The sequence below is a fragment of the Poromitra crassiceps genome (genome assembly GCF_964638095.1).
Source record: "Poromitra crassiceps genome assembly, chromosome: 23".
Lineage (NCBI taxonomy): Eukaryota > Metazoa > Chordata > Actinopteri > Beryciformes > Melamphaidae > Poromitra > Poromitra crassiceps.
Window position 1 is genome coordinate 15,894,431 of NC_139639.1, and position 22,299 is coordinate 15,916,729.

Sequence of the window (22,299 nt, forward strand, 5' to 3'; positions counted from 1 at the left end):
CCCACATCTATCACACACACACACACACACACACACCCTGGCACCCACCATGACCCCGTGACCCCCGTGTTCAGTGAAGCTAGGCTGGGGGCTGCTGGTCAGGAGGGGGCTTCAGAGATGTGGGCCATTCTGCGGCCATGCGCTGCCCCCTACAGAGCGGGGCTGTGGGCCATTCTGCGGCCATGCGCTGCCCCCTACAGAGCGGGGCTGTGGACCATGCTTTGACGATGCGCTGCGCCCTACAGAGCGTGGCCTCTGGCTGGAGTCAGGGCTGAGGCCTGTGTTTACTGTGCACACATCCTGGGGCTCATGCAACCCTGCTCTCATATGGGTAGTTAACATTTAACAGAGGAGAAGCTAGGTCACCACCCTATATGGACGGACGGGTGATTATAGCCCACCTCATACCCCCCACTTCAATTTGCAGGGAATGTGCGTAACGAATGACTCCCATCTTCTCGCACGTGTGGCGTACGTGTGGTGGTCAAGTGGGCAAAGTTGGCCAAACTCCTGTTGCAGAAAAGCAGTCGATCTTGCTTGCAGTGCAGTGTGATGGTGTTGCACTGTGTTTATGGCGATTGTTTATTAGGATAGGATATTCTCCAGGGACTTCAGATGCATTGAATTGACTGTACGTCTCTCAGACCAAAAGGACCTAAACAAAACATTGCAATGCAAAACTCATGTAAGTCAGATTTCATCATCGATACTATGGGCAAACTGGGTCAACTGCTTGCTGTTATGTAATAATCCAACCAAGCAACATAACAATACCTTCTGTACAGGCAGGCCAGCCATGGCCTCACCACGGGTAACTATAGGTCAGTTGAAACACTGCTGCACTGTGCAACCTCATGATGATACAACTGGCAGCAGTATCAGTAGTTTTCAAGGGCAAGTGTTTTGATACATTAACTGACTCGTCAGAAGTGGCAGAATATTCAGCCTAGCCTAGCTAGTTCAAAAAATGAATTATTTCCCCAACCTATCTTGTGAATTGTTTTGAGCATATGAATTGCAGAAAAGCCCACACCTCCAGTGGAGGTGTGGGCTTTTGGGTGGAGGTCCTCCACCATATGTTAAATAATATTAACATAGAATATAAAATAAACAACATCCTTCACTACACCTAGAGATAACTTTATACTTACATTACTCATTTGAGCTCTAAACTTTGCCAACCCCCTGCAATAACCCCTGGGATAGAGAGAGATACATCCTCTAGGTGGCAGACACAGATGAACTGTGACTGTTGAGAGCGTTCCAGCTGATGGCATCATGAAATTTGAATTTAAAGTGGAAATAACTGTTGAAATGTGAATTCGCTGGCTGAATATAAAGTGACAAGCTTCTCTCATCCAAGTCTCAGCTCGTTGGGCTGGAGGAAAAGACATTGATCGAATGGACAGGTTAATGATTGACCTGACACCAGACAGCCTATAAAAGCCCAGGATCCTCACCCAGTGACGTCCCTTTACACAGACAGGAGACAGGACTGACATCACAGGCACACAGCTAGTGAAGGAGCACTACAGCGTAAAACATGAAACTAACCATCGTCTTACTGTGTGTCCTGTCGGCTGTCCTCTGTGTCCAATCTGAGGAACCTCTCCCGCAGGCCGAGGCTCCCGTCGAAACGCGCTCCCGCTTCGCCGCTCTGGATGACGTGCGTCTCCTGGCCAATGGCCTCCTCCAGCTGGGCCAGAGCCTCCGGGAGTTTGTCCACAAGACCAAGGGACAGATCAACGACATCATCCAGAAGCTCAACATCTTCGACCGCTCCTTCTACCAGCTGTCGGTGCTGGCCAGCGAGATCAAGGAGGAGGAGGAGGAGCTGAAGAAGACGGCGGTGGTGCTGATTGCCAACAACGATCAGATCAAGAGCCTGTCTCTGGAGATGAGCTCCAAGGTGGACAGCATCATGGTGGAGAGGAGCCAGCTGCAGAGCAAAGTGGGAGGCCTGGAGGAGAGGCTGAGCAGTCTGTCTCAGGGCCTGGTGACCAGCGAGCAGGTGGTGGAGATCAATGCCCTGAAGGTGAGTCACCTGGGGTCACATTGGAAACACATGCCTGGGTCTGCACACAGTGTTTTGTCCAGATGTTTGGTGAAAAGACTTCTGAAACACCATTTACATCCTGTGGCACTAAAAACTGAAAACTAGACAAATTAAATCCTTCCACTCAGGTAGGATGGCAGCTTCTCTCCTGGCTCTTATGTAGTAACATTTCTGCATAGAAAGAAATTATGATATTTATGTATTTGTATTTATTTATTTGTTGAAGGTAATGCAAACCTCCATTACACTATATTGTAAATGTCATATTTATAATGATAAAAAATGCACAAGTGTCTCAAATACTGTGATGTATTGATGACCATTTATTTGAGTAAGAAGTAGCATCCATTTTTATGTTGTACTATGCTGTTCCATGATGTTCAACGTGTTTTCTCAAAGCACAATTGCTAGCCACTCAAAATGTTATACATTAGGGATGGGACAATATATCAAAATTCAATATTATAATGTAACAATATCTGGGCCAGAAAGATTACTCACAATATTACCTCAATTGTATTCTGCTGTAGTAATTGCAAATGAGACAGCTTGCCCAAATTATATTATTTGCACTTGACTTGGTAATGACATTATTAAATTGTTACATTGTAGCAAGTGCCAGTGCCATGGCTAGGAAGATTTGTGGCTTAGAAGTAATTATTCAGCACAGTCAGGCTTTGTTGTCACTGAACTTTTGTTACATCGTATCGTGGTTGTTTTGAATCGTGAGCCACATTATCGTGTATCGAGTCATATCGTGCCCCATATAGAAGAAGCCCATTTTCCCCCTTTTCTCCACCTCAGGACGTGATCCACTCCCAGGAGCGGAGCATCACCGAGCTACTGAAGGCTGTGAGGGAGCAGAGTGACCAGCTCAACCACCAGAGGATTAAGATCAAGCTTCTGGAAGAGAAGGTGCTTATTATGTTGTTACGGCAGTGCGAGGGCAATTCCACCCAAATTGACCTTTAGGTTGTTATTGTGCAAAAGTACACATTTTCTTAAAATTTCCCAAGACTTTTTCGGCTGCTTTTTGAGTCATGATCTTTCAACATCATCAAATTGCATTTCCGGAGTTGTTTGAAAGAACCTTTTAAGGAGTGCTGCTGCTGTAGCCTACTATATAATTAAAATTCTTAAAGCTTAGAAGTAGCCTACATGAAGGGGGCTCTCCATAACTTTTTTCAACCATCTCAGGCACGGTCGGCCCTTGAATGATATCATAGGATTGGATTTTCCTTGGTCTTCAGAGCTCCAAACTCATAAAGCAGCTGCAAAATATCTGAAAAACCTGGGAAAATGTCTGCTTTTGTGGAAAACAACCCAACGTTAGTATGTGTGGAATTGCCATTTAACCCACTGGATTTCTCAAGCGACAATCTGAGGATTATGTCCGCAAGCTAAAGTGTCCATAACACATTTCTTTTCCAGTTTACTACCAACACATTTGCCCAAGAGACCGTTGAGAAGACGCCTGACATCTTTGACACTGAGACACAGACCCTGACCCCTTATCTCACCACTAACAGTACACAAATTAACGGTAAGATCATTCATAAAACATGAAGAAACACATTGAGTGACAGCAGGATTTGTAATCAGCCATTTATGTCAGAAAGCAGCAGAACCACAGTGGTAATACGCACTTTAATGTTATTGTGTTCTACCACTATAGTCTTCTATTGGTCACTAACTAGGTGTGTGGTAGTGGAGAGGTAAAAGCACTCGCCTACCACTGCCGGGAGTCCGGGACTCAAGTTCACTTCCTGGCTACCCTACTTCTGGCTTGGTCAGACGTTCTTACAGACACAATTGGCCGTGTCTGCGGGTGGATAGCTGGTGGGGTATGATTCCTGGTCACTGCACTAGCGTCTCCTCTGGTCAGTCAGGGTGCCTGTTCAGGGGGAGGGGAACTGGGGACAATAGCGTGATCCTGTGTTTCCCTGCCGCTAGTCTGAGGATTTGACCCAAAGACTTTCCAGTCATGAGTCCACCTCTCTAACCTCTAGATGCCCTATGTATGCTAGCTGCTGATCTAAGTTATGAAGATTCAAGACGGAGTGTGTGTGTGCGTGTGTGTGTGGTTCTTCTGGCAGATCTGCCATCAGACTGCAGTGAACTGTTCAACAGAGGGGAGCGAGTCAGCGGGGTCTACAGCATCAGACCCAACAGATCGGAGCCCTTCATGGTCGTCTGTGACATGAGCAAAGGTCAGTCTCACAAGAAGGAAACAACAATAACACAGAATACTCACATGTGTGGTGATGAGCCCAACTTAATATGAATATCCTGCTCCTCACTATCCTGCTCAAGTCATTTTCTCTTCATCCCCTGTTTCCATTTAGACGGTGGTGCAACAGTCATCCAGCGAAGGAAGGATGGTTCAGTCAACTTTGATCAGACCTGGGAGAAGTATGAAAATGGATTTGGTGATTTTCGAGGTGAGAGATGCTCTTCTCTAACGTTACTCTCGTCTAGACTCTGCTCTAGGCGCATGTGTGTACTGTTTCCAAACCAATCAGCAACTGCCAAATTCTTCATGTTTTTTGAACATTTCTAAGCACTATAAATAAGCTGTGTTCTCAAAGAATTCCTGCACCAGTGAGTCATGCCAATGCTCTTCAGCTCTGACCTCTTGCTCTTTCTCTTTCAGGGGAGTTTTGGCTTGGTCTCATGAAGATCCACTCTCTAGCTGCTCAGGGCAACTCTGTCCTTCACATCCAGCTGGAGGACTGGAAACAGGGCGAGCGCTTCATCCAATACAGCTTTAACCTGGAGGGTCCTGAGAGCAACTACACCATTCACCTCACTCAGCCGTCCGGAGATCTGCCTGACGCCATGACCAACCACACGGGCATGATGTTCTCCACCAAGGACAGGGACAATGACAACCTTCAGGACTCCAACTGCGCCCAGGACTATACGGGTAAGTAACACTGGTGTGCACCCATGCCAAAAACCTGCTCCATCCAAATGTGGGTGTTAAAAGGTCATTTAATGTAAGGCTAGAAGATCAGAGTTGCTTTTTCTGCACTCATGTGATTTCTGTCATCTTCCAGGTGGCTGGTGGTTCAACGCCTGTGGAGACACCAACCTGAACGGGATGTACGTCCCTGTGAGGCCAAAGGGCCGCTCGGAGCGCAGGCGGGGGATCCACTGGAAGCCGAGCCGGAGGGCCTCGTACTCCCTCAGGTTCACGCAGATCTCCATCCACCCCGCCTCCGCCGCCTCCACTCCAGCTTCCTCCGAGACGGGCGCCTTCCTCTGAGCCAACGCCGGCGCTCTCCTGTGAAAAGAATCGAAACAACGCAGCTGAATACTCAGGCCCGGTTCTACACGGATGCAAGAGCATGCATTGCGCCCTCAGTTTAATATTTTGCACCCTCACTTGAAATTTGAATGATAGGCTTCCGGAGGCTGTAGCAGGCTTAAAGCTATGAAGATACTGATATCATATGAAACTAGAAGACCTAAGGCATCCATTAGTGCCAACCTTGTCATTCTATCTTATCGGGAAGGAGGTGAAACAACGCTCCAAAGTTAGGCTAAATTTTGGTAAGGGAAAAACTGGCACGGCCCATTTCAAAAGGGTCGCTTGACCTCTCACCTGAAGATATCTGAATGAGAATGGGTTCTATGCGTACCCACGAGTCTCCCCTTTACAGGCATGCCCACTTTATGCTAATCTCATGCAGTTTTTGGCTAAAACCATGCAGTTTTTTGCATGCAGTATAGATGTGTTATTTTCACCTATTCCATTTGAATATTTCTGCATGCTGGGGTCCCTAAACACTCTTTGAATTGCATACATTGGGTATGCCTGGAAAGGTGAGACTCTTGTGGATTCAATGAGTCCAATTGTATTCATGTGTCCCCATAGTAGCCATGTCATTGTACTGAGACCATTTTTCGAAACCTGACCTCATCTGTTCATCGGGGACCCGCGCTCGGGACCCGTAACACCCCACACTATTTTGTCACTGCCGCTACTAGTGCACCCCACTAATCGCCCGTTCCTTTATCGCAAAATAACTGGGATGTGGAGGCTAAATGACATCAGATTCGTTTCGTTGGTGTTCCATTTGCAGAAAACTGGAGCTGGGAAGTTCACTTTTGAATTGTGTCACATCCGTTTAAACAAGTCAGCTCTTGGTCAGATCCAGTCGCTAGCCAGGCTAGCCATTGTTAGCAATAATGGTTGATATTTAACAAGGCATTTCGTGGCATTTTGCGCATACAAACACTGCAACATGTCCACACAGATAGAAGTTAGGCAGTGCTGTGTGTACAACTGATTTAATGAGACACAAACGAGACAGAAGTGCTAATAAAAAATAGCATTTACTACGATTATACTACTGTTGTTGCGTGGAGCAGCCCTCTTGGATTTTTGAGGTCACGGCTGCTGAGGCTCCTACGAGTTTGGAATGGGAAATACCAGCTTTGGTGATGTCACCGTCCCAGCTCATGGACCTTTGAACCGTCACATTACCACTTCCCAGTTATAAAGGAATGCCCCATAAATTCAGATGCACCCTGAAGCATGGGCGCATAGGAAGAGATTACTATAGCATGCTGAGCCAGCTGTTTGTGAGTGGGGTTGTGTCAGAGCCAGCCAAGAGAATGAGCAAAAGTACACTTCCTTCCTGTGAGTGAGCATCATACGCTCTTATATAATAGGAACATCAAGATAAATGTGAAATGTGAAAGAGAAATATACTGTAATGTAGTTGGAATCTTGCTGATTGTTAAGATCCTCACATTATGCCATACAATGTATTTTCAGTCACTCACTGTATCTCAGAGGTTGTACATTATAGTAGGGGAGAAGTGAATGCACAAAGCCATCCATGAGCAGTTTTCACAGTGAGTCACATTGACTCTCAGCATACATGCATCTGTACTGTACATACTGTATTTTTGTTAATATTTTTCTATATATAAAATATAAATATATAAAATAAATCTAAAATAGATCAATAACTTCATATTCATATTGGTGTGGAAGTCTCAAAGGTTGTGAACTTGTGAGTTTGGTGAGAATGAGAGACATTGATGAATGTTTTATTCAAACCTATGTCTAAATATAATCAAGAAATGCATCCAGAGATATGTCCCAAATGCTGTTTATGGACCCAAATCTACTCTGTGATCTCTTGCCTGTTATGGGGTGTTGCTTGATTGTCTAACTGGCGTCCTGGGATTGGTCAGGCTCAGGACGGCCTCACTAGGATTGGTCAGGCTCAGGACGGCCTCACTGGGATTGGTCAGGCTCAGGACGGCCTCACTGGGTCAATAGAGACTTGGCCCAGAGTCATGACCTGGAACCAGCTCAGCCTTGACATTACTCATCCTTGGCCTCAAAACATCAAACACCAGCTTTGTTTTGACTCCAAGGTCTAGTTAATGAATGAATGTGTGTAAATGGCGTTACTACAGTACATACCCAAACTCCACCTTGACTGTTGTACTAGGGAGTTTACATTAGACTGTGGGTAGAAATGTTATTTTATGACTTAACAATCACTGTGTCAATCTCACCTATACTGTAGTAACAGCCCTTAATGTACTCTAGGTGGCAGCACTGTTCTGTATCACAAAGACTTCCCCCTTCCACACTGAGACTTGCTAGAGAGTTTTAAGAATTTCTTTTTTTAATCCTTTAACCCCTATAATTAGCATTTGGGATGGATTGCATATTCTATATCAAGCATGTGTGCGTGCCTCTATTTACTCTCTGATTGCTCCTCTCTCACTGCCTCCATCTTCTCACTGGGCTTTGAGACAGCGGGTAAAACATTAAGGAGATATCCTCTCCTAAAATAGTGCTAAGAGCATCTTAGATGGGAGATGCTGGCTCTTTTGCATATCATCGTTCCCGGCACAGCTGCAGCCACACACAGACAAATTGCCGCCATAACACTTCAATACTTGCACACACACACACACACACACACACACACAGGGCCTGTGCCTGGGCCTGGCCCTGCAACCTTGACAGTGATCTCCCTGCACATGTGTGAAGGAGCGTCTTCAGTTACTCCCCCCTGCCTTCGCACAGCCTTTAGTTTGAGAGGTTATTTTGGGCCTCAGAACTTCCCCTCTGCCCCTGGACTTCCAGCCTGTGTGATATAATGGGCGGGGCGAGGACTTTTCCCTCCCATTCTCTTCCTATGCACCGTTCCCCCCTGTCAACTGACGGGGGATTCTCCTCCAAACAACGGCTTCCCCAGCTCTCCACTTTGTGTGTGTGTTGTTGTGGGTCGGATCCTCTATTGGATGCCATGGACGACAGTCCTCTGCAGGTGTTGACTGTGCCTACGGCCCCCTACCCCGACCAGAGGCCGGGCACCAGCGGCCTGAGGAAGAAGGTGTATGTCTTCCAGTCCAGGAGGAACTACCTGCACAACTTCATCCAGAGTATCTTCTCATCCATTGACCTGCGTGACCGCCAGGGGTCCACCATGGTGGTGGGGGGAGATGGACGCTTCTTCAACCAAACAGCCATTGAGGTCATTGTGCAGATGGCAGCTGCCAACGGGGTCAGTCTCAGCATGTGTGTGTGTTTGCGCACGTGCATGGATGTGTGTTCAGGTGTCACCATGCGTGGATCACTGGATGTGTGTCAGTGTCACCTGCCCCTATCATCTGTTAGAGGTATTTCTCAGTTGTTGTCATTGGAATACCAGGCACATATCTAATTAATTACTGTACAAGCCAAGTTGCAGCTTTTGACGTCCGCTCATATTTTAAAGGAAAAACAATGGAGATCTTGCAAGATCCTAGATCAGTGGTTCTCAAACTTTTTTTACACTAAGTACCACCTCAGGAATGACCACCATAAAAGTATGAGAGGGAGGGAGCCCCGCGTGCCACCGGTGGTACCCGTACCACAGGTTGATAACCACTGTCTAAAGCAACCAGATAATGTTCAGGTGGTAAAACTAAATTTTTTAAATCACAGTTTTTATGTCATCATGTTAATATTTTTTGTGATGAATCCCTTTCCTTCCAAAATATTATTATTGTTGTTGTTATTGTTATTATTATATTGATATTTGCACCTGTAGTCTTCCTGCAGTATTGTTTTGTATTTATTGCGAAACATGCTGAAAAGTGAGAATTTAATTCGTTTTCACATTCTATAAATGGGCTCATCTCATGTGTTGTGAGGTTGCATGCTGGCATCCAGTTACAATTGCAATTTAGGACTTTGCTGCTTGCTGCCCTTATCAAGTGCAAAGTACAAAGGTCCAATGCAAGGATGCAATGCAAAGAAGTGAAAGGGAGACAGTACAGTGCACCATGCTGAGAAGTAAAACGCGGAATGCTTCTGTTGTTTGTAGGGGGCATGGGACATAAAGGCAGGGGGCCACTTCTGTATCCAGCTCTGCTTGGACAACCTGTCTTGAAATAGAAATGTATGAAACCTGTTTTGTTATCGACCCCCTGCCAGCAGTGCTAATGTGTTCTCTGAGGACCCCGGGCTTAAATTAGCCAGCTTCTGATGCTTTCACAGATGGAGGGTATACTTAGAGGGATTTTAAATAAGTTACAAATGACTGCACCTGTGCTTAATGTGCTTTAACCGCAGCCCATTAAATGAAATTCTAGTCCCGGTTAGTCTGCAGATGAAGCATGGCCCCCCATAACCTGATATTCAGCTGCTTTTTATGCCCTCCCCTCTGATATATTAAGACGCAAGCACATGCCTTCCCACTCATGCACACACCTGTGTGATGCCCTCCTCAGGTGGGCCGGCTGATCATTGGACACCACGGGATCATGTCCACGCCGGCCGTGTCCTGTGTGATCAGGAAGTACAAAGCCATTGGTGGCATCATCCTCACGGCCAGCCACAACCCCGGCGGACCTGATGGAGACTTTGGCATTAAGTTCAATACTGCAAACGGAGGTATGGTAACTGGAGAGGAGGAAGCAAGCAGAGGCCTCGGCCAAGTGCAAAATAGTGTTGTGACAGGACAGAAGTCAGGCAGACATTTCACAAGGTGTGGTTCCAGAAAAGTAGCATAGACACACTATTAAGATCAAGTTTTAGACTTTGAGATTTCAAAAAGTATTCATCAAAGAGATCGGTATAGTGTTAATAGTGATAATGTGATGCCTAATGTGTATTCATAGTGTTCTGTTACATCATCACACAGCCATCGGTGATTATAAGCAAATGACAGCTGCAGCCAAAGCCATTGAGTTGTGTATACACTATGGTAACGCACCATATTGGTAGGGAAAGGATGGGAATACTATGATGCATAGTTATAAGTGTGCAGTACAATACATGTGAATAGCTGATGTTCTTCTGCTGTGTAACCCTGCGTCCAGGACCAGCCCAGGAGGCCGTCACAGACAAGATCTTTCAGATCAGCAGAACCATCGAGGAGTTTGCCATCTGCCCCGGGCTCCGGGTCAACCTGGCATCCCTGGGCAAACAGATGTTTGATCTGGAGAACAAGTTCAAACCATTCACAGGTGAGGAGCAGCATAAACCTGTCACTCATAACTTAAAAGCAGAAGAGGATAAATGAGAGACTAAACAGAACCAAATACGTGGATGGATACTAGAATATGGATCAGATTCCCTCAATCTGTGTTGGCACAATACAGAAATACTTGACAACTGCAAAACAACTGTACATTCCCAGTCAATAAATATTACTGTGCTCAATTAGTATTTAGTGTTTCCAACTGAGCCACATAATAAAAAGAATTTGCACATTCTGCTGCTCAAGGCTGCAAACCTGTATGTGCTGCAGTGCAACCTAAAGACACAGTTTTAGTTTTGCCATTCTGTCTGTCATTAAATTTGCCAAGCATAAAGAGCTAATCTCAACTCAAATCTTAGTTTATGATGATGCATATGTTCATTGACAGTAAATTATTTTCTCTTCCCAGTGGAGATTGTGGACTCAGTGGAATCCTATGCCAATCTGCTGAGGAATATCTTTGACTTTGCTGCTCTGAAGGAGCTGCTGTCTGGTGAAAACCACATCAAGATAAGGCTAGATGCCATGCATGGAGGTGAGAGAACTCTGTTCCTGTCTTTATTGACCAAGAGCATCTCATCTCACCAAGATGATGACACTCAAGACTATCTTTTACAGAGATACTCTTTTTGCACTAAAAGACTCTTTGCTCTATTGGCTTGAATAGAGATTGAATATTGCTTTGATAGTGAACTTGTTTTTTTCTTTTTACAACTTTTGTTTTTTATGATGTTCAAAGAGAAGCATAGCATCTCCCAACTGAGATGCTTTAAGCATGATATTAGGAGAGACATACCATGACATGTAACCATGATGACACCCTGCGTTCAAATCCAGCCTGGGGCCGTTGTTGTTGCTTTTCATCCCCCTCTCTCTCTACTTTCAACTATCTCACAAATGTAGATCGTTTCAACTAGGGGTGGCTCACCTGGTAGTGCACGTACCACAAAGGCTTAGACCTGGGTTCCAATCCAACCCATGTTCTCTTTGCCGCAAGTCGTCTCCTCTCTCTCACCACCTTTCCTGTCTGCCTACTGTCCTATCTAATAAAGGCAAAATGCACCCCCCCCCCCTCAAAAAAAAAAAAAAAAAAAAGATAGTTTCAACTATCTAGGCTAAAATATGAATGTATTAAAGGGCCAGCTCACCCTAAAATCCAAAATACATATTCTTCCTCTCACCTGCAGTGCTATTTATCCACCTAGATCGTTTTGTGTTAGATTTCTGCCTTTTCTCAAATACAATGGAACTGGATGGCACTCGGCTTGTGGTGGTCGAAGTGACAAAAACATACAATTGGAAAGACTCGACAGCAATGTCTCTTTCTAGAAATCATGACCCGGTTATTCAAGATAATCCACAAAGCTTGTTGTGTGCAGTTTCATGTACACAACATGTATTTTCATGTATTTTCTTTAGACCGAACTACACCCACTAGCAACTAGTTAGTTCCTACATGAAACTGCTCACAACTATGTATATATGAATATATATATAGATTTATATTACATATAGTTATTTACTACTATAACTACCATTACTACCCTATTTATTATTAAGTCCATCTACTGTGGGGTCTGGTGAATCGTTGGTGTATTGTCTGGCTGTACTGTATGTTTGCACAAAGGGGAGTTTGCAATTTCGTTGTATGATAATTATGCAATGACAAATAAACTACTATTACTATTACTATTAACTAGGTCTGTGTTGTCTTGGGTAATCGGGTCATTATTTCTGGAAAGAGACATTGCTGTTGAGTTTTTCAAATGTATGTTTTTGCCGTTTTGAGCACCACAAGCCGAGTGCCATCCAGTTCCATTGTATTGTAGAAAAGGCAGAAATCTCTACACCTGATATCTCCAAAACTCAGCAACTCAAACCAAAACGATGTAGATGGATAAATAGCACTACATGTAAGAGGAAAAACATTTAATTTGGGATTTTAGGGTGAGCTGGCCCTTTAAAACCTATTTGCAACCGCCTAAGACAGTCACACAAAATACTATTACGTTCTTGTCAGCAGGCTCTACATTAGACTTGTTTTGAACGTATTTGTGAGTAAGAAAAACATGTTGATGATGCTCACATTCGTCACTTGTTTGCATGAAGTCTTTGCTGACTCAAAGGTGAAGGACCTGTAGTCAGCAGCAGCACACAGCATCCTGTTTGGCCTCTTCATCTCACTATCACATGATGATGTTGATTCCATAGTCAGCAAGTGCTGATCAGTCTTGAGTTGACCCAAGTCGAGCTCATCCACCACATTCACAACAAGTCCGTTTGATAGAGAAACCCAACAAAGATTCAAAAGTATCGCATTACAGTGGAATCCGCTTAGTGATCACGGTTATCGTGATCAACCGCTTATGTTGATGAAAAAGCATGGTCCTGAATCATTCCTATACACGACATGCTGTTTAAATAATTTGCTTATAGTGATCAATACTCTGCTTACAGTGATCATTTTGGGCCTTGTCCCACCTTTAAAACTACAGTAATTTTTTTTAACTTACAAACTGCTACAAATGAGCCAACCAGATACAGCAGCGATATGCCCGGTGCATGTCTGTCTGTACATGGAGAGATCGCGGCATCTCTGTCTGTGGAGTAATGGCAGTGTCTCCGTCTATGCAAGACAGCTGTGTTTGAAACAGCTGGAGGCCTAACTTACTGTACGGATTTTTAAAGTCAATAACATTACTTTATATGTACTGTATTCATGTAATACATGCAAATGTCAATTAGATAGTAATCTGCATGAGAAATAAAGAAAACTAAAATCAGTTATAATAATCATCCGCTTATAGTGATCAATTTGACCCGTCCCGAGGTGATCGACACTATAAGAGGAGTGCACTGTACTGTACATGACCTCGGCGTTGAGGAGAGCCTGAGGCGACTCAGAGTTGTAGAAACTGTCGACTGCAGAATGATTAGGTTACTAAACTCAAGCGTTCCCAGATCCATTTGGAGTATCCCCGAGTGATAACACTGAAGCCTCCCCACCCTCTCACCTACATGTACACACAGAAACACAATTAGCCCCTCCCCAATGGAAGGCAAGCCATGCCATGTTTTTGATATTGATAGGGTTTGTATTTTAACAGGATACCACACACCCGTGTCCCGCCTACCACAGTGACCCCTGCCATTCTCTCTATTTCAGTCACTCTCTTATGTCTTTCCTGTAATTAGGCCAAAGGTACAGCCAAATTAATCAAACTTCTTGGAACACAAGATTAAGCAGAGCCACATAGTTCTGAGATATTTTCAGTCTTTTAACAATTCCGTTATTTCAACTTCAAGAACCGCATCTGATTGCCGCAGTTCATCACTAACCCTGTTGTCTATCCAATCTCTCAGTCTTTTCTCATCCCTTTGTCTGTCCGCTCCACAGTGGTAGGTCCTTATGTGAGGAGGATACTCTGTGAGGAGCTGGGCTCCCCTGCTAATTCTGCCATCAACTGTGTCCCCATGGAGGACTTTGGGGGTCAACACCCCGATCCCAACCTCACCTACGCTGTAGATCTGGTTGACACCATGAGGGACGGACAATATGATTTTGGTGCAGCATTCGATGGTGATGGGGTGTGTGTGCATGGATACTTAACCTTGAATGGATCCCTCTGGTATGAACTGGGGGCCTGACCCAAGGGCCCTTTCCTCGCTTGACCTCTAACCCCTGTCTGGCTCTCTAGGACCGTAACATGATCCTGGGTAAGCACGGATTCTTCGTCACCCCATCTGACTCGGTGGCTGTGATGGCTGCCAACATCTTCTGCATCCCTTATTTCCAGCAAACCGGGGTGAGAGGCTTCGCCCGCAGCATGCCCACCAGCGCAGCCTTAGACAAGTAAGGCCTCGGCCTGGCATTCACATACTATTGTGAGAACCTGTGAGCAAATTCTGTAATCAACACTCGGGGGCCAGGTCAAACTTACAGTACTTTACAGATTGAATCGTGCCAATCAAACCGTTGCTGTAGATATATAGATGCAATTGCACAACCACACATTAGTTTGAATGTTTCAAGCTCACTGTCCTTCCTTGAATACTCTTTCCTTCTACCTCCTGCAGAGTAGCCAAAGCGACAAAAATAGAGCTCTATGAAACTCCCGCTGGGTGGAGGTTTTTTGGGAGCCTAATGGACGCAGGCCGACTGTCTTTGTGTGGCGAGGAAAGCTTTGGAACAGGTACCTTACATCTCCAGCAAGTGATTTTGACTACAGACGTTTTATTTAACACATTGGGAGGGGAAAATCCATGTCTGAATTTTAAATCACAACAAATCCTGGGTATTCCAGGCCCTGAATTACGAACAGTTACTGATGGGTTTAATTGAACCAATGTTTGTTTGTTTTTTGTGCGCTGTAAATGTCATTACAAAATCTTTCCGTCTTTCCCCATGTCAGGTGGAGACCATATTCGTGAGAAGGATGGGCTTTGGGCCGTGCTGGCATGGCTGTCCATTCTGGCTACTAGGAGGCAGAGTGTGGAGGATATTGTTAAGGACCACTGGCAAAAATATGGAAGAAACTACTTCACCAGGTGAGCTGTGGCCAGAACAATGTGGGACCTGTAACCTACAGTGTCCTGGTGCTCCAGATGTGTTCCATGATGTTTTGTGTCATCTTGTTCGTCTGTGTCGTTACATGTGAACACGCGTACAGAAGGACTTGACTGACATCTAGTGGCAAATATAAGTTGCTGCACATTCTTAAAAGCCTTGCACTGTTCTGGTGGATGAATGTTGGCAAAACAGATGAAGACCGAGGCCAGCAGATATATTAGCGACTCTGACATTATCACCCGATGCTTGCCGCCATTTTTGCATTGCGCTAGTGTTGGTATCAGTATTTAGATACTATCAACTTGAAGTTGATCATAGGGCCAAATCTATTCTAAAATGTACAACTTGCAATGCAATCAATTTTGTCGACAGACTTGTAGTTACAAATACGTTTTTTTAAAAGAATGCATTTTGAGTGAGATTCAAAGAAATCGAAATGTTGATGCTATCATAAAAGCTCTACAGTAGCAAAAAAAAAAAAAATAGTATGTCCTTTTGTGCATGTCCACAACATGCTGCACAGCAAAGTTGTGAGTATTAATTGAACTCCAAAGAGTCTAAATATCAAAACTATGCCAGTGCTTATGTAAGTCCACATCCATCACAGTTAACTCTTTTAAATCATTTTGAACACCCACACAACCATTTCAACTCTGTGAGTGGACAAACAACTCAAACACTCCAATCACCACTTGGCACTGAAACCTTGAGCATTAAGAGAGCATGCTGCAGGTTGGAGATTACATTGCATGAATAGCCTATGTGGGAGGGGTGTATAATACCAATGGGATTTCCATGAATAACGAAATAAATAAATAAATCACACATGGCTGTATGATTCATTTAGACACCTGTGATGTCAGGCTGTCATGTAATGTCACCTTTTTCTTAATATTTCTGCCCTGGGGGGGCTTTATTTATTTATTTATTTATTTATTTATTTATTTATATTGTTTATGTATTTGTTTGCTTGTTTGTTTGCTTGTTTGTTTGTTTGTTGGGGGTGTATTTTGTTGTACTAATCAAGAGCCCAAAATGTTAGTTAAAAAATCCAACCTGCACCATGCTCTTTAACACTGAAAATTGTGTTGTGTAACAAAGGTGGGCTGAGAGATGAGAACGTGGGCTGAGAGATGAGAACGTATCAACACAGCACATATTCTGTTGTTGACACTTGTTGTTGTTGTTGTTGTTGCGTGGTCCAGATATGACTACGAGGATGTAGACCTAGATGCAGCCTGTGAGATGATGGAGGATTTGGAGATCATGATGATGGACAAGTCCTTTGTAGGGCAGAGGTTTGCTGTCGGAGACAAAGTCTACCAAGTGGAAAAAGCAGATAACTTTGAGTACACAGATCCAGTAGACAGCACTATCTCCAGGAACCAGGTACAGAACAGACACACCTGTGATTGGCCAAATGTTTGCAGCATTACCCTTCCTTTGGTTGTTTAGGTTATGTTGGTAAAGTTGGAGGAGGTCGAGATACTCGCCTACAAACCTTCACCACTTATATGCTATTTGACTGCAGGGCCTGCGGATCATCTTCTCTGATGGTTCTCGGATCATCTACCGACTCGGTGGGACAGGAAGCGGTGGGGCGACGGTTCGAGTCTACATAGACAGCTATGAGAAAGAACACATTTTGCAAGACACACAGGTACTATGTGCCAAAGTCCTGAACGAGTATTAAAAAGATAGTAGCCTATGATGTAAATGTTTGCATTTTAGAATGAAATTTCCCACAAGCATTTTCACTCTTTGGTCAAAAGTTCCCTTATTTTCTATCTTTTGGACATCACTATGCCGCCAGTATGTCCACTGATGTCCATTGATGGAGACATGACTCAATAGCGTGTGCACCATGTACTTAGTCAAAGACATCAAATAGTTTCTAACTCTTTTGTCTGTGTTTGGGACAGGTGATGCTGGGACCTCTGGCCACTATTGCTCTGAAGATTTCCCAACTCCATCAGAGGACGGGGCGAAGTGGCCCGTCGGTCATCACATGATTTCTCCCACATGTTGCACCCACTATCCAAAAATTAATGTCCTTATTATTCCTCTTACCTATGTCGATTTTTGTATCAACCGAGCTTCAATTCAGAATGTATCAATATTTACAACCCGCAGTAGTTTGCATTGTAGGATCACATATATTCCGTGACTGTGACTGTACCACAATAAACAGCTGCTTAATGTTTGCTCATGTGTGGTTTGTGATTTTTTTCCCATCAGGCAGCAAGCCGTGCTGAATCTTAAATCATTCAGTTGAAAGTCACTGCGTTTAAATTGACGCCTCTGCCATTGATTTCAGCTTTAGCATCATAGTTCACAGCAGCAGTTGGTAGCATGCAGTGCTGTTCTGAAAATACCAGCAATCCGAAGAAAGGCAGCTTGTGGCTGAAACACAGCTGTTTAAGTTTCTACTCTACTGTGAAAACATTGATACCTTTTTCATCTCATTGACTTGTCAAAATCAGCTCTGCTCACTGGAGATGAAACAGTGTGGTTTCTTGGAAAGGAGTACCATGCACTGCTGGAAGAAAGTAATCAAACATACTGTAGCCCAAGAGCAGAAACCAATCTGTCTTCCAGCATGTGTCCAGGTCCAGTAGGCCTATTCATTTTCGAGGTAATGAAGTCAGTGCCATAAAGCCTCAAACTATTATTTGATTCATCCATGCTTCTTCATTCAGGGAATTAATGTTCACTCAGAGAATAATGACTTGCTGAAATTGAAGTCGGGTGTGTGGTTGGTAGGGAGCTGGAGGATGGCGCACGCACGCACACACACACACACACACACTGTTAATGTTAGTTTCTACAACCAAGACAGTAATGTGATCGCAGTTCCATAATAAATTACAATGAAGTGATCCTTTGATGATGAATTCACGAGTAATTGTGTACTGACAAATCGTGGTTATGAATGATAGCTTTATTCAATTATTCATCTGTAAACTGCAGTTTATTTTGCTCTTGCAATGACACTTCCCCATAGTGATCATTTCAAGTTTCGTCTAATAAATCCAATATAATATAAATGAGACCCAATTACAATCAGAATAAATTGTTTTACTTTGTATTATTTTTGATTCTGCATGGAAAATCACCCAAAAGTGAATCACCTTTCCGTTTTCACAGCAACAGTTTTGAGGTGGTAAGGCAGGATGTCAAGCAGGTGTGACCTATACCATTAATGATGGTTCCATTCCATTTAGGTGTTCCAGCACTAGGGCCCTCATTAATGGCATGGGTTACACCTGCTTTACCACATCAAAATGGTTGCTGTGCTGTGCCTATTACCAGGCTTCAGTGAAGGAGCCTATAGCCTTATGGGGGTTCCTCTGCCTTTCCGACATGCTGCCACTCCGAACGTTAACTTCCATTATTCGGACTGGCGGTCGTTCACCTTAGAAGCCGCAATGCCGACCTTAGGTTTAGGCGTGGGGGTGGGAGAGGTTAGGTTTTGGGTTAGGGTCTGGGGGAGGTTAGGTTTAGGCATGGGGGGAGGTTAGGTTTGGCGTGGGGGCTGGGAGAGGTTAGTGAAAAAACGGGGAATATAGACCCCCTTTCTGAGTGCCGATATTTCGGAGTGGCAGAACGTCGGAGTGGCAGCACGTCGGAGTGGCAGCATGTAACCGGATAAACGTGCTATATAAATGCAGTGCATTTACCTATGGGTTACATGCTGCCACTCCGACGTGCTGCCACTCCGACGTTCTGCCACTCCGAAATATCGGCACTCAGAAAGGGGGTCTATATTCCCCGTTTTTCACTAACCTCTCCCAGCCCCCACGCCAAACCTAACCTCCCCCCATGCCTAAACCTAACCTCCCCCAGACCCTAACCCAAAACCTAACCTCTCCCACCCCCACGCCTAAACCTAAGGTCGGCATTGCGGCTTCTAAGGTGAACGACCGCCAGTCCGAATAATGGAAGTTAACGTTCGGAGTGGCAGCATGTCGGAAAGGCAGAGGAACCCCCCGTTTATCCAAAGCGCTTTACAATGTGCCTACATTCACCCATTCACACACCGAAGGCCATCATGAGCAATTTTGGGGTTCAGTGTCTTGCCCAGGGACACTTCAACATGTGGACTGGAGGAACTGGGGATTGAACCACCGACCTTCTGGTTAATGGACGACGCGCTCTACCTCCTGAGCCACAGTAGCCAGAAAATGTTTTTAAAGGAACTAACCTACAGTAACTGGTGGCTACACGATTAAAATGTTGCTGTCTGGACTGCAGCAGTGTCCATCCTCCTTCCGCCATGAAGGAGGTGGTGAAGGCAGCTGCTCCTCTCTAACGTATCAAGTGGAGGAGAATAATTAACCACATAATCAATCTGCACGGCTGATAACAGATCCCACCAAAACCATGTGTCTGTTTTCCAGATGTGAAGAACAGAACGCTTGTTTTCTCATCACAGCGTTTGAACAGGTTTCATGAAAATCAACACATACTGTAAATGACCAGGGGAGGTTTCTACATGATCAAATGTACTAATGTGACACGACGCTGTAAAAGGTTTAAGCTTTCTTTATTCAGCTTCAACAAAGGGGAGTTTCCAGCATAAATCACTGTCATTGAAATGTGCATTAAAGCAGCAAAATAGGAATATTTGTACAGTTCAATGCCCTTAGGAATTCAGGTATCAGCTTTGGCACATATTTCCTTCTGCCATTACCAGCCGGCAGTGACCATGGAAGGGTTTCAAAACCGTCTACACCTGTTTTGATGACTAACAACATACAGTAGCTAGGTAAACGTAAAAAAATACAATGTCTGAAAGAAAAATGGCCACCACAGCCAAGTAGGCTAGTACAGTATTTCAGCTCCAATTCTGAAAAAGTTCAGAGCATGGAGCAACATGTGAACCAGTTTTGATGTTTTTACACTCATGTGGTTTTGGCCCATTTCTCCTGGACTAAAATGACGCTGAAACTCTCAGCAGCGCGGCTTCTCGGCCTCGCTCCTGCTCTTGGTGACGAAGAGTCTTTTGAGGAAGAAGAGCTGCAGGTATCCGGCGGTGATGATGACGAGGCTCTGGGCCGCCGACCACCACCTGACGTAGCGGGAGTTGGTCTGCAGCAGGAAGTAGTCTGCGCTCTTCCTCATGCGACCGAAGTTGTAATGGCGGAACATGTGGAAGACGTGGCTCTCCACCCTGTGGGACGCCTCCTGCAACAGCAGCACACCAGCTTCACATAAAACTCCTATTACTTTTACAGCTACAGAAATCAGTTTTTACTGTATTTTACTGTTTTAGCAAATCATTCCAGCAGATTATTTAGAGGTTAGAGGGCCCGGCTTCTGGGCCCCCCTTGACCGAGGGCCCAGGAACAACTGACCCGGTTCCCCCTCCCCCCTGGGGGTCCACCCGCTATGCCGACCACCCGCAATGCCGACCTTAGGTTTAGGCGTGGGGGTGGGAGAGGTTAGGTTTTGGGTTAGGGTCTGGGGGAGGTTAGGTTTAGGCATGGCATGGGGGGAGGTTAGGTTTGGCATGGGGGCTGGGAGAGGTTAGGTTTTGGGTTCGGGTCTGGGGGAGGTTAGGTTTAGGCATGGGGGGAGGTTAGGTTTGGCGTGGGGGCTGGGAGAGGTTAGCTCCACCGACACGCTGCACGCCGCCTCGCTCAGCTGGTTCTGCTTGTGGGCTATCGGCATTGCGACCTGTCGGCACTGCGGCCTGTCAGCACATAGACGCGGCACCCCCCCCTGTTGCCCGCTCTGTGTGTGTGTGTGTGTGTGTGTGTGTGTGTAAAAGTTGAGTAGTATTTGCTGCAGCTGCAGTGTGCTGCCACGCCCGTTCTTCTTCATTGTCTGATACCACGAGATGACAGCAGGCCAAACAGGAAGGTGCGTCTACCTCTATGGTGGTCAGCGTGTTGTTCAGGTCTTTGCTGACTTCCTCTTTCTTCTTCTTCTCTTCCTCCTTGCGCTTGGCGGCGTCCTGGTGGCTGTCGTAATAAACGCCGAAGCTGAGGAAGACCTGCATGCTGCCGAAGCGGTTGTGGAAGTTGTTCAAGCACATCTGATAGAAACCTGGATGGGTGCAGAATAGATGAGACAGACTATAGATAGAATACAACAGATAGAGAGAAAGACATCTGTCTGTCTGACTGACTGACTGACAGAGATAGATAGACAGACAGACAGACAGTCACTGACCTGTTTCCTCAGCCTCAAAGTTGATCTGACCTTTTGCATCGTCAACAGTTGACATCACCAGACTGCTGGGAGAGTTTACAGTGACAGACAGGTGTCTGTCAAGGGCGACCCCTGTCACCCACTGGACCTACAGACAGACATAAATCTATTGCATTGACCCAGAATATCGCACGATACTTTAAGAACTTTCATGTCACGACCTTTTATTTTTGAAAAATATACAAACCGAACCTCAGCAGGAAGAATCCCATTTACCACATTTCATTAAAAACAAGAATACGTTGAGTACATTGCACCACAAAATAACTTTTGAACAATATATCTCCTCATGTTAGCAGGCCAGGTGGCATCTTGCCTCACCATGAAGGTCAGGTAGAAGCGTTCCCCCCGGTGAGCGAAGTGCCAGAAACACTCCATCCCCGCCGCAGGAACAACCACGGAAAAGTCGTACTGGTCGGCGCCCCAGAACAGCTCCTGGTCGGCCATGTCGGGGCGCAGGCCGCTCCCGCCGCCCGCCAGTCCCAGCAGCAGTACCACCACGAGGCAGGACGTCCCACACAACATGGCTGAAAGCAGGTTTCTTCTACACTCAATGGAAGCTGCAGAGAGTCTGAGTTGCAGAGCGCAGAGGCTCAGGACACAAATGATTAACCAGCTGAAAGGTTTCCTCCATGCTGTGGGAAACCTGGGATCCTTCACAGCTGGATGCAAGAAGGACGATAAACAACCAGTGAGACAGCCACCAAATAACCAGTAAACCAAATGCTGTCTGTCCCTCTGACAAACTCTCTCATGTCCCATTTAATAATAATAATAATAATAATACATTTATTTTATAAGGCGCCTTTCACAGCACTCAAGGTCGCCGTACAACAAGAAAAAAACAGTTACAAAATACAATCAAAACAGTTAAATTACATCACAAAGCACAGAGCTTGCAGCAGAGCAACCAGTGGGAAAAGTGTCTCAGACATATGCTTGCCTAAACAGGT

General features: G+C 45.1%; 2 protein-coding genes across 2 annotated transcripts; both read left to right on the forward strand.

Annotated features, from left to right (window-relative positions):
- Nucleotides 1–1,543: 1,543 nt before the first annotated feature.
- On the forward strand, nucleotides 1,544–5,324 carry LOC310796773 (angiopoietin-related protein 3-like; the record flags this gene model as incomplete). The annotated part of the gene is made up of 7 exons (XM_083659009.1): nucleotides 1,544–2,035; nucleotides 2,861–2,971; nucleotides 3,488–3,599; nucleotides 4,153–4,266; nucleotides 4,402–4,497; nucleotides 4,710–4,982; nucleotides 5,116–5,324. 7 exons carry the CDS (start codon nucleotides 1,544–1,546, stop codon nucleotides 5,322–5,324), a joined length of 1,407 nt encoding a protein of 468 aa, XP_083515135.1.
- Nucleotides 5,325–8,340: 3,016 nt separating this feature from the next.
- LOC310797244 (phosphoglucomutase-1-like) lies at nucleotides 8,341–17,155 on the forward strand (the record flags this gene model as incomplete). The annotated part of the gene is made up of 11 exons (XM_083659600.1): nucleotides 8,341–8,598; nucleotides 9,809–9,971; nucleotides 10,400–10,546; nucleotides 10,970–11,095; nucleotides 13,958–14,148; nucleotides 14,259–14,413; nucleotides 14,638–14,753; nucleotides 14,973–15,108; nucleotides 16,336–16,519; nucleotides 16,662–16,790; nucleotides 17,053–17,155. 11 exons carry the CDS (start codon nucleotides 8,341–8,343, stop codon nucleotides 17,140–17,142), a joined length of 1,695 nt encoding a protein of 564 aa, XP_083515726.1. The 3' UTR covers nucleotides 17,143–17,155.
- Nucleotides 17,156–22,299: the final 5,144 nt, after the last annotated feature.